The sequence below is a fragment of the Condylura cristata genome, unplaced genomic scaffold (assembly GCF_000260355.1).
Source record: "Condylura cristata isolate star-nosed mole 26May11 unplaced genomic scaffold, ConCri1.0 scaffold00035, whole genome shotgun sequence".
Lineage (NCBI taxonomy): Eukaryota > Metazoa > Chordata > Mammalia > Eulipotyphla > Talpidae > Condylura > Condylura cristata.
In genome coordinates this window covers 14,631,677-14,643,134 of record NW_004567136.1, presented here as the reverse complement: position 1 = coordinate 14,643,134, position 11,458 = coordinate 14,631,677, and the positions used below count along the sequence as shown (strand labels likewise).

Genomic DNA, 11,458 nt, shown 5'->3' with positions numbered 1-11,458 from the left:
CCGCCGCCGCCGCCCTCGGAGGGCTCGCAGCGGCGGCACAACCCGCTGCACATCCAGATGCTCTCCAGGGGCCTCCACGAGCAACTCTTCGGGCGCGGCGGGGCGCAGCCCGACGCGGCCGCGGTGCGCCGCAGCGTCGAGCACCTGCAGAGGCACGGGCTCTGGGGGCAGCCGGCAGCGGCCCTGCCCGACGTGCAGCTGCGCCTGCCGCCCCTCTACGGGGGCGACCTGGACCAGCACTTCCGCCGCCTGGCCCAGAAGCAGAGCCTGCCGTACCTGGAGGCGGCCAACTCGCTCTTGCAGGCCCAGCCGCCCGCCCGGCCCCCGACCTGGGCCTGGGCGGAGGGCTGGACCCGGTACGGGCCCGGGGGGGAGGCCGAACCCGTGGCCATCCCCGAGGAGCGGGCCCTGGTGTTCGACGTGGAGGTCTGCTTGGCAGGGGGAACTTGCCCCACGCTGGCGGTGGCCATATCCCCCTCGGCCTGGTAAGTAGGGCGCTTGTGCCTCTGGGGTGCGCGGCGTGCAGGCTTTGGCTGGCTTCCGTGGGGCCGAGCCCCAGGTGGGTGCCAGACGCTGCGAGTCGCCCAGCTGTGCGGAGCTGAGCAGCCGGCAGGAGACACCCAGTGCGGTCAGGTGGCCAGAGGGGCTGAGGCGAGGGGCGCCCGAGTGTGAGCCGAGACTGCTGAGCGCCTGATTCGGCGCCTTGCCCGTCCTGTTTGCTTCTGAGAAGTTTCCACGTCCAGTTGGGCTGCCAGGGCCGCCGCCACTGCCTTTGGGCACCGTGTGCCGGGCACTGCAGGTCACGAGCACTCCAGCCTCCCGGCAGCGCCAGCCAGCTCCCCACTTCCCACCCCATTGGAGCCATTCTGCTGCCTGACCAGTCTCCCCAACAGGTGTTGTGGTCCCGGAGAAGTGTTTCTGGCGCCCCGCTCTCCCCGCGTGGCTTCTAAGGGTGCCCGTGTTTCCTCTGGGCGGCGATGCAGTGCCGCGGCGCCTGCCGTCGGGGCCAAAGCGCCTCTAAACCTCCCTGCTTCGGGCGTGGCCAGCAGCCGGCAATCCCTCACTCCTGCCGGGAGCTGCGGAATCTTACATACGTGGCTGCAGGTGGTGGGAGGGTGGCCAGTGGACAAGGAGGGTGCCCGCGGGGCGCCGGGCCCAGCCCGAGTGGCGTCTGCTGCAGGTGGGCGCCTCAGCATGTGACGTGGACAGGGATAGCCGCCTTGGGAAGGACGGACGGTGCCAGTGACCAGAAGACTTTTTTGGGGGCCAGTCTCCTTCACCTCCCTTTCTTCCTCCCTCTCCCGTCCTTGGCATGGCTTGGTGTGGCTCAGGGCGTTCTCAGTCTGCCTGGTGGCAGGGTCTGGCAAGGCCCGGCTGGGCCGGGAGTCTCCCTCGGTGTGGTAGAGTTGACCGGGCAGGTGGCCACTGCCCTTTGCTGGCTCCTCTCTGCCAGAAGAGCTGTTCTGTTTGTTGAAGTCTTTGGGGCACGTTCCCTGCCCCCTCCTGAGGGCCACGTCACTGTACATGGTGGACACGCGTGGTCTCCTCACCACTCGGGTGCCGAGTGGACGTGATGCTTCGGTGTAGCTTGGTCCTCGTGGGTGCTGCTCCCAAGGATGCACAGAGGCCGGCTGGTGCGGCCACGCTGGAGTACGCGCGGCCCTCCTGCAGTCTTTAAAGAAACACTGCCCGGGCTGGGTTGGTGGGCCTCGCCCTGGCAAGCGCCTGGGACCCGGGTGCTCACCTTTCCGAGGGCTCGGGCCCTCAGCCTGGGTGGCTACTGCCCGTGGAAGGGAGAGTGGGTGTGCCCTCCCCCTCACTCTGCCCCCCAGCCCTGCCAGGGTCAGGGGCGCCCGTCTCCCCGGGTCCCAGCTGCTGGCGCCCCAGGGGTGAGGTCCACGCTGATGGCGCCCCCGCCCCTCAGGTATTCTTGGTGCAGCCGGCGGCTGGTGGAAGAGCGTTACTCTTGGACCAACCGGCTGTCGCCGGCTGACCTCATCCCCCTGGAGGCCCCTCCCAGCGCCGGCGGCCCCCCCCAGCGGGACTGGCAGGCGCAGTTAGTCGTGGGGCACAACGTGAGTTTCGACCGAGCGCACATCAGGGAGCAGTACCTGATCCAGGTACGGGCCGGGCGCTGCTGGCGGGAGCCGGCTCTGGGGCTGGGGAGTTGAGCAGCCGCGGGCCCGTGTTGACCCGCCCTGCCGCTGGCGCCCAAGCTGGCTGTGCTGTCCCCAGGGCCTGGCCGGGCCCTCGGCCGCAGCAGGAACGGCCCCGGTCTCTGGGCAGCGGTCTGGGCCCTCGTGGCCCAGGCTGAGGGAGAAGCACGAATGGCCTGAAGACATCTGGCTCCAGTGTGGGGCCGTGGGTGGGCAGGTGGGAGCAGAGAGGCGGCGCTCGGGCCGCCTCTGAGCACCGCGCCCCGCAGGGCCCCCGCACGCGCTTCCTGGACACCATGAGCATGCACATGGCCATCTCGGGGCTGAGCAGCTTCCAGCGCAGCCTGTGGCTGGCAGCCAAGCAGGGCAAGCACAGGGCCCGGCAGCCCTCGCCGCGAGGCCGGACGCCCCAGGGCAAAGCCAGGGGCCCAGCGGTGAGAGCACGGTGGGGCAGGGCTCGCAGCTGGGCGCCCTCGCTGCCCGCAGCCAGGCTGATCTGCTGCGACCTCGCCCTGGCCCCCAGATCTCGTCTTGGGACTGGCTGGATGTCAGCAGTGTCAACAACCTGGCCGACGTGCACAGCCTCTACGTGGGGGGCCCTCCCCTGGAGAAGGAGCCCCGCGAACTCTTCGTCAAGGGCAGCATGAAGGACATTCGCGAGAACTTCCAGGTAAGGCGCTGGGGACCAGGGCCAAGGTCCGGCGGACCGGCCACCCCAGAGTGCAGCCGCAGACCCGACCCTGAGGCCCGGCGGTGCAGCCGCCCAGCGCCTTCCTGTCGCCTGTGCCAGGGCCTGATGCAGTACTGCGCCCAGGACGTGTGGGCCACCTGGGAGGTTTTCCAGCAGCAGCTGCCGCTCTTCCTGGAGAGGTGAGGGCACCGGGGACCCCTGCTCCAGGCCCAGGCCCGTGGTGCTCTGCTGCTTCCTCAGCCGGCCGAGGCCTTCTGGCAGGCTGTGCAGAGCCCAGGCTGGGCCTCCGCCTGGTCCCCGATGGGTCGCGCGCCCTGGGCCTGGCGCCCACCAGCCTTCACCGGCCGAAGGTCGGCGTCCAGCCTCAGACCTCGGCTGTCCAACGCGCTGACCTCATGCGGGTCGCTCGGTCCCCGAGTCTCTGTTCATGTCCATGGGACGGATGCAGCGGTGCTGGGCGCCTGGGACTTGGGGCTCGTACCTGAGCGCCGGCGGGGCCTGCGCGGAGTTGTCACTCAGTGGGGGCGGCCGTGTTCGTTTTTGTGATGGGTCAGCCCCACGGTGTCCCTGAAGGAGCTGCAGCTCTGCGCGGTGGCGCGACTCCCCCCAGGCCTGGGGCATGATGTGCCAGAGCCGGCGTGTCCGCCCTGCCGGACGTCGGGCTTGGCTTTCTGGGGGCTGGGCTGGGGCTCGCCAGGCTGGCGCAGGCGTGGGCCAAAGCCCGCGGCCTGTGGTCATCCGCGGCAGCCCCGGTGTCTGCCCCCAAGGTGTCCCCACCCGGTGACTCTGGCGGGTATGCTGGAGATGGGTGTGTCCTACCTGCCCGTCAACCAGAACTGGGAGCGCTACCTGGAGGAGGCACAGAGCACCTATGAGGAGCTGCAGCGGGAGATGAAGAAGTCGCTCATGGACCTGGCCAACGGCGCCTGCCAGCTGCTCTCGGGAGACAGGTGAGCACTGGCAGCAGGAGCCCGGGTGGCTGCCCAGTGGAGGTGAGGCCGCAGGCGTGGCTGAGCCTGCGTGTGGACTGGCCCCGCAGGTACCGGGACGACCCCTGGCTCTGGGACCTGGAGTGGGACCTGCAGGAGTTTAAACAGAAGAAGGCAAAGAAGGTGAAGAGGAAGGAGCCGACTGAAGCCAGCCAGCTGCCCAATGAGGGGGCCGGGGTGCCTGGGGATCCCAAGGATCAGGAAGGTGGGGTGCTTGGGGGGAAGGGGCAGGGAGGGGCCCTGGGAAGACGCTGGGACCCAAGGGACCCTTGCACGAGGTCGCTCCAGTCTTCTGGAGAGGGGCAGGCCCGGCAGGTCCTTCTGGGACCCCACCCCAGTCCTGATGGGCCTCCCTGCTGTGCAGACCCGGGCCCCCCCAGCGAGGAGGAGGAGTCTCAACGAGCGCTCTCAGCCCGCATGTGCCTGGAGCAGCTCAAGGGGACCATGGAACTCCTGCCCAAGCGGCCCCAGCACCTTCCCGGACACCCTGGGTGAGCCCTGTCTCCCTGATGTGGTCAAGGTTGCTCACGACCTGCTCTCAGGGCACCCCATTCTGGGCTCCAGCACAGATGTGGCACCACCTGGCTCCTTACCAGCCTGCTGTTTGCTGGGCCTCAGTCGCCACCCAGGAGGTGCCAGTGTGCATGCCAGCTGGCGCTTAGCCCCTGATGAGGGGGAGACGCAGTCAGAGGCAGTTCAGCACCCTGAAGTTCTGTTCCCCGGTCTGGGGCAGCAGCAGGGTAGGCAGACCTGCGAGTGCCTCTGGCCAGTGCCCGAGTCCCATGGAGCGCAGCACGGGGGCGGCCCGGTCTTCTCACTGGTCCCGAGCTCACCTGGGTGCTCTCGAGATGTTTGAATTATCCGGGCTGGGGAGGTCCCAGAGGGAGGGACTAGTGGCGATGAACTGAGGTCCCCAGATAGCTCTGGGGCCTTGAGGGGTGGGTGGGGCATGTCCTGGGAGAACCTCCCTGTAGTCAGTGCTGCCTGACCCCCATGTGATGCTGGCTCTTCTGGGGGACACAGGTGGTACCGGAAGCTCTGTTCCCGGCTCGATGACCCTGCCTGGGCCCCGGGGCCCAGCCTCCTCAGCCTCCAGATGCGAGTCACCCCCAAGCTCATGGCGCTGACCTGGGACGGCTTCCCCCTGCACTACTCCGAGCAGCACGGCTGGGGGTACCTGGTACCTGGGCGGAGGGACAACCTGGCCAAGGGCACAGGCCCTGCCCTGGCACCGGCCCGGGCTACGTGCCCCTACAGGTAAGGTCAGACGTGGGCTCAGGACGGGTCCCAACCCCTCACTGGCTGGTGGGGCGCTTACTGAGTCGGCTCAGCCGAGCTGTGCAGACCGGCAGCCCTGCGGGGCCGCTTTCCCAAGCGCACTGCCGCGTGCTCATTGCCTCCCGCGCAGCGGCCTGTGCAGTGCGCTCCCATCCCAGGCTGCCCAGGAGACAGGCTGGGCTCACCACTGTGGCCGGGACAGGAGAGGCCTGGGGCGCCAGTGGCTGGGCTGGCGCAGACCTCACGCACGCGCAGGAGCCCCGCGGCCAGGCTGGCCTCCGGCGCGCTGGTGCAGAGCTGGGGCTGGCCCAGGGTCGGGCAGGCGGCTCAGCTGCTGGCGCTGTTGGCCAGAGGCTCTGGGGCCGGCCTTGCTTCTCTGAGCCCCGGGGGCATGGTCAGAGCCAGCCCGGGGTAGACTGGGGCCTGACTGGCCACAGCTCGGCTTCTAGAGCTTTGTCGAGGTGGTGGCGAAGAGGAGCTTAGGTCTGAGTCAGACCAGCCTGCCCTGTGCCGAGTCTCTGCATCGCTCACTCCCTGTCAAAATTCGGGGACGCGCTGTCCACCCTGCCTCAGAGTGGACTCGGGCTGCTGGGTGTGGCCGGCCGGCGGGCGCCTGTGGCCGCGTGCAGCCATAATCAGGCCGCGCTGTTCTCTGCCCAGAGCCATCGAGTCCCTGTACAGGGAGCACTGTCTTGAACAGGGGAAGCAGCAGCCCCCGGCGCCGCGGGAGGCCGGCCTGGCCGAGGAGTTCCTGCTCACCGACAGCAGTGCGCTGTGGCAGACGGTGAGGCCGCCGGGGGCGTGGGGCCGGGAGCCAGCCGGGCCCCTTGCTCGCCCTGGATCTTGTAAGCCCCTCGCTCTGGACCCTGCAGGTGGAGGAGCTCGGCTGCCTGGAGGTGGACAGTGACGCGCCCACGGAGCCCGTGCTGGTGGCACCGCAGGGCACATTCCCGGCTCCGGTGAGCAGGGTGCCTGCGCGGGCTCTGTGTGGCTGGCCCCCTTGTCCATGCTTCTTCCCCACAGGCCTGGGGGTGCGGGGTGGCGGACAGGCCCTACCCCTGGACGCCCCACGCTGGAGACCGTCCCGTCACCTCCTGCTGGGGCAGCTGCTGTTTCTGGCCCGTTTCCTACCCCTACCCCATGGCCCTCGCTGAATGCAGGTGCTGGAGCAGGGCCTGATCTAGGTGTGTGGCCCCCACAGACTGCTGCTGGCGGCCCGAAAGCCAGCCAGCCGGCCTATCACCATGGCAACGGGCCTTACCTAGAGGTGGACGTCCCTGGCTGCTGGTTCTTCAAGCTGCCTCACAAGGTGTGTCCTGGCTCCGCCCCAGTGCAGAGGCCTCCAGGTTCTTGGGCCAGGGGCCAGCCTTCTCAGGAAGTGACCGCTGCAGTAGGGCAGAGTGGCCAGACCCCCAAGTTGCTTTCCTTGCAGAAATCAGGCGAGGGGTGGCGAGGGGTGGCGAGGGTGGCGAGGGGCCTGGTGGGTTGTGACGCAGGCGTGTTGGCGTCTGGCGCGACATCCCTCCCAGGGGAGCCAGGCTTGTGTTCTGCGTGTGTGTGTTTAAAGACTGGCCGGGTAGCTCGAGGCTTGGACTTGGTGTTGGGGGGTCTATTCTGGGCCTGCCGGCTGCCTGCAGCCCCTCTTCCTTTTCCCACTGCAGGACGGTAACAGCTGCAATGTGGGCAGCCCCTTTGCCAAAGACTTCCTGCCCAAGATGGAGGACGGCACCCTGCAGGCTGGCCCAGGAGGTGCCAGTGGACCCCGCGCCTTGGAAATCAACAAAATGATCTCTTTCTGGAGGAATGCCCACAAACGGATCAGGTGGGCCTGCCTGGGAGGAGGGCAGAGACTGGCTAGCCCGGGCCCGAGGGTAGCCTGCCTCCCCGTGCAGGCTGCGGCCTATGTCTCCCTGCGGCGGGGACCCTGGGGCGCTCCAGCCCAGGTGCAAATGCAGCTCTCCGCGGAGGCGAGCCGGGCGCAGAGTCTGCTCTGTCGGTAGGCTCTGTCCTGGTGGTGGAGGCCAGGAGCAGAAGCTGCCTCGGAGGCTGGGCCCCAGATGACCTGGGCATGTGGATAGTAGATTCTAGGGCTCCCCACACCCTGCTCCGGCCCTTTGAAGAGGGAGGTGGCTCAGCAGCCCCGAAGCTGGGGAGGGCTCTGCTCCCCTCGGCTGTGTCGAGCCTCCCGTCTCCCCACAGCTCCCAGATGGTGGTGTGGCTGCCCAGGTCGGCTCTGCCCCGTGCGGTCACCAGGTATGGCCGGCCCCGCATGGTGGGCGCAGAGCTGTGGGGGGCGGGTATGGCTGCCCAGAGGCAGCTGCTGACACTCGCCCCCACCAGGCATCCAGACTATGACGAGGAAGGCTGCTACGGGGCCATCTTGCCCCAGGTGGTGACCGCCGGCACCATCACCCGCCGAGCTGTGGAACCCACGTGGCTCACAGCCAGCAACGCCCGGGTATGTGTCCCTGCACCCCCAGGCCCCATTCGTATTAGGTATTTCTTGAACCTGGGTCGCAGGGCCCAGAATTTTGGGTTGGGCAGGAGTCAGCTCCTATCAGGGTGAACGACTCACCTATTTCTCAGCAAACGTGTGCCACTGAGGCCTAGGAGGGGAGGGGCAGGGTTTCTCCTGCACCCCACTGCTGGTCCTTGAGTGGGAATTACAGGGCCCGTCTGCTGCTCCCTGAAGCTGCCCCCTCGGGAGAGGCCTTGGCTGCGCCCAGGGCAGCCTAACCCTGCTCTTCCACAGCCCGACCGCGTGGGCAGCGAGCTGAAGGCCATGGTGCAGGCCCCCCCGGGCTACGTCCTTGTGGGCGCTGATGTGGACTCCCAGGAGCTGTGGATCGCGGCTGTGCTGGGGGACGCCCACTTCGCCGGCATGCACGGTGGGGGGGTCAAGCTGGGGTGGGGCGAGCCAGGGTGGGGGCGGGGCGGGGCGCCGCCTTCCTCACGCCCGCTGGCCCCCAGGCTGCACGGCCTTCGGGTGGATGACGCTACAGGGCAGGAAGAGCAGGGGCACCGACCTGCACAGCAAGACGGCCGCCACCGTGGGCATCAGCCGCGAGCACGCCAAGGTCTTCAACTACGGCCGCATCTACGGGGCGGGGCAGCCCTTCGCGGAGCGCCTGCTGATGCAGTTCAACCACCGGCTCTCGCGGGAGGCGGCGGCTGAGAAGGCCCGCCAGATGTACGCCGTCACCAAGGGCCTCCGCCGGTGAGGGTCTGGCCGCCGGCAGCCTCCGAGCAGCACCGCGCAGCTGGGTGGAGCGCGGCTCGTGCCGGTCTCGGGCGGCAGGCCCAGTGCCAGCCCCGGGCTGCCGTCATCCTATCTTGGGCCTCTTCGGGGTCCCCGTCTGGGTTCCCTCTTGGTGGCTGCATGAACCCACAAGCCATTCACTTCACAGCGGGTGGCCTCCTCTCAGCGGGGGGCCGGAGTGAGGCGCGTGTGCACAGGCAGGCAGGGCCAGTGCCCCTGCCGTGACTCGGGGACCGCCCGCAGGTACCGGCTGTCAGAAGAGGGGGAATGGCTGGTGCGGGAGCTGGACCTGCCCGTGGACCGGACTGAGGACGGCTGGGTTTCCCTGCAGGACCTGCGCAGGATCCAGAAAGAAGCTTCCAGGAAGTGAGAACCTGTGCATTAAGGAGGGAGGGTGCGGGCCACCTCGGGGCAGGTGTGGCTCTCAAGTCTGAGGCGCCTCTGACCCGGCCCTCAGGTCTCGCAGGAGGAAGTGGCAGGTGGTGGCTGAGCGAGCGTGGTCGGGGGGCACAGAGTCCGAGATGTTCAACAAGCTGGAGAGCGTCGCCACGTCCGCCACCCCGCGGACCCCGGTGCTGGGCTGCCGCATCAGCCGGGCCCTGGAACCCTCCGTGGTCCAGGGGGAGGTACCTCTGCCGAGCGTGGGTGGAGGGGCCTGTGAGGCCGGGCGCGGGCTCACTGGTGCCCCTCCACCCCCCTCAGTTTATGACCAGCCGCGTGAACTGGGTGGTGCAGAGCTCAGCCGTGGACTACCTGCACCTGCTGCTCGTGGCCATGAAGTGGCTTTTCGAGGAGTTTGCGATCGACGGGCGCTTCTGCATCAGCATCCATGATGAGGTCCGCTACCTGGTGCGCGAAGAGGACCGCCACCGCGCTGCGCTGGCCCTGCAGATCAGCAACCTCCTGACCAGGCATGCGGCCTTCCTTCCCCTAACGGTCCAAGGATAGCTCTCCTGCTGGCGATGGCGCGGCCTAGCCGTGCTCCAGCTCCTGGGCCTGGTACTCAGGGTCCCCCTAGAACACACTTCTTTTTCTGCGAGTCACAGAAGACTTAAGACTTTATTCTGAGTGCGAGCAGTCATTTGCTGGTGTAACTTAAAAACAGTAGCTCATTTTCTTGCAGTAAAGCCCCTAGTGCCCAGGGCCACGTTGGCCTGCCACTCGGCACAGCCTGAGTGATCTGGCTGACAGGCGGCGCACAGTGGTCAGGACCTACTCGGCGTGTGGGCGGAGGGGCGCTGGGGGCCTCTGGACACAGCTGAGGAGACAGGCTGTCTCTTCCAGGTGCATGTTCGCCTACAAGTTGGGTCTCCACGATCTGCCTCAGTCCGTCGCCTTTTTCAGTGCGGTCGACATTGACCAGTGCCTCAGGAAGGAAGTGACCATGGATTGTAAAACCCCTTCCAACCCCACGGGGATGGCAAGGAGATACGGGATTCCCCAGGGTGAGCGTGGCCGTCGTGGCCAGTCCTGTGGGGCAGGGGGCTGTCTAGGTCAGACGTCAGGTCACAGGGTCGTCTCAAATGAAACCAGAGCTGTGTGCGTGTGCACACACATGCCCCATCCCCTTCCCGCCTGCGATCACACCAGCAGTGCTGAGAGGATTTTATTGTATAAAGTGTACTCCCTGGCATACAGAAGTGCTTCAGTGCCAAACACATCAGAATTTTTCTACAAGAAACGGACCCTCCCAAACCTGACCCCCCGCCCCGACCTTCACTCACCCACACCCTCCCTCCTCCCAAGAGGAGGCATGACGGGGAAGTGTCCTGACCAAGCTGCCCTGTCTTCCAGGTGAAGCGCTGGACATTTACCAGATAATCGAACTCACCAAAGGCTCCTTGGAGAGACACAGCCAGTCCGGACTGTAGCTTTGCTCGAGGCGCTGGATTTGCTCCCGTGGAGCTTCGTGGCCGGCGCAGGCTCCCAGCTCCCCAAACTCAGGCTTTCAGCTGTGCTTTGTTGCAGTGGGGCTGGCCCAAGGCCGGCCAGTTCTGGTTTAGCAGGACCTGCCTGGAGCGGCGGCCTCGGGCAAGGCAAGGCGCAGCTGAGTTTGTGGGTTCAGAACCAAGACGCCAACATGGTGCGGGCTGCAGGATGGGGCGAGGCTGCTTGTTGGGTACAAGGAAGCAGGAACCCCAAAGTCCACATAACTCAGGCATTTCATTTCTTCCTTTTCTTCTTGGCTGGTTCTGTGTCCTGCTCCCCATGCTCTGACGCAGCACCCTAGGAGGGGAGGAGGGTGAGGAACGTGCAGTGGCTGCTCAGAGGCAGCGGAAATAAAGCACGAGCCCTTCACTGTCCTGTTGGGTGCGAGTCGTACTTTCTGCCTCCCGCTCGCGGGGGAGCCGTGCCGGGGAATGGGGAGACTGCCAGGAGGGGCGGGCTGGGACTGCCTGCTCCAGAGCCCGGGGTGGTGCTGGAGACGAGGCTTTTATGTAAATAAACCTGCACTTCTGGACTGTGAATGGCCTCTCCTGCCCTGCACTTAGACTTCTCTCAAGTTCGGGTCGCTCCTGAGCAAGGCTTGCTGGGTTCTGCTTCAAAGATGTGAGGGTGCAGCGGCGCTGCTGGGAACCCTCTCAGAGCCCACGCCTGTGTCTGGGGCACGGAGAAGCCCCAGCCTACGGCCGTTGTCATGACCCCACCTCAGACCCGGGCAGCCTGGTTCACGGCTAGGACTCCTCTAGGGGCCCGTCACTCCAGCTCTTTCCTGGCGGCTGTTGGCTGCCCCAGATCTGTGCCGCGCTCAGGGCTGCTCACAGCCAGAAGGAAAGGCTGCTGGACTGACCTCGTCCTCGTCCTCGTCCTTGTCCTCGTCCTCCCGAAGGACCATGTCTAGGACATTGCCTTTGATCTTGAAGTCCCTGGAGGTGCTGAGCTTCATGTGCTGCATGAGGTTCACCTGCACAGGAGGGCACCCGGGCTTGGCGCCTGCCGCCAGCGCCCACCGGGCACACCCACGCAGCCACGTCCCCGTGGTGGGCTCAGGCCCTCAGACATGTGAGGACCTGAGCCCAGTTTCTGCCCCCCGCCCCCAGCAGTGTGCCTCTTTACTAGTCCTGCAGTAGAGGCAGCGATACCG

At 66.9% G+C, this 11,458-nt stretch overlaps 2 protein-coding genes across 6 annotated transcripts in view; one reads left to right on the top strand and one right to left on the bottom strand.

Moving 5' to 3' along the window:
- On the top strand, window positions 1-10,676 carry POLG (polymerase (DNA directed), gamma; the record flags this gene model as incomplete). The annotated part of the gene is made up of 22 exons (XM_012732677.1): window positions 1-485; window positions 1,925-2,120; window positions 2,426-2,590; window positions 2,680-2,826; window positions 2,947-3,026; window positions 3,615-3,797; window positions 3,887-4,041; window positions 4,201-4,327; window positions 4,860-5,093; window positions 5,775-5,898; window positions 5,987-6,073; window positions 6,316-6,423; window positions 6,776-6,936; window positions 7,314-7,367; window positions 7,455-7,572; window positions 7,867-8,002; window positions 8,085-8,331; window positions 8,617-8,739; window positions 8,831-8,999; window positions 9,076-9,284; window positions 9,658-9,818; window positions 10,168-10,676. Coding segments are annotated over 22 exons (3,546 nt in total), but the record flags the coding sequence as incomplete, so codon positions are not given.
- The window catches only part of FANCI (Fanconi anemia, complementation group I), a 41,879-nt gene continuing 40,943 nt past the window's right edge, over window positions 10,523-11,458 (bottom strand). For 4 of the 5 annotated variants that reach the window (XM_012732737.1, XM_012732741.1, XM_012732739.1 and 1 more), the window contains 2 exons: window positions 11,165-11,278; window positions 10,523-10,599 (listed from right to left, as the gene is read on the bottom strand). In XM_012732737.1, the coding sequence (XP_012588191.1) occupies window positions 10,537-10,599; window positions 11,165-11,278 (177 nt within the window). In that variant the 3' untranslated portion in view covers window positions 10,523-10,536. The remainder of the gene's footprint in view (window positions 10,600-11,164; window positions 11,279-11,458) is intronic. The other variant, XM_012732738.1, reaches the window with a different exon arrangement.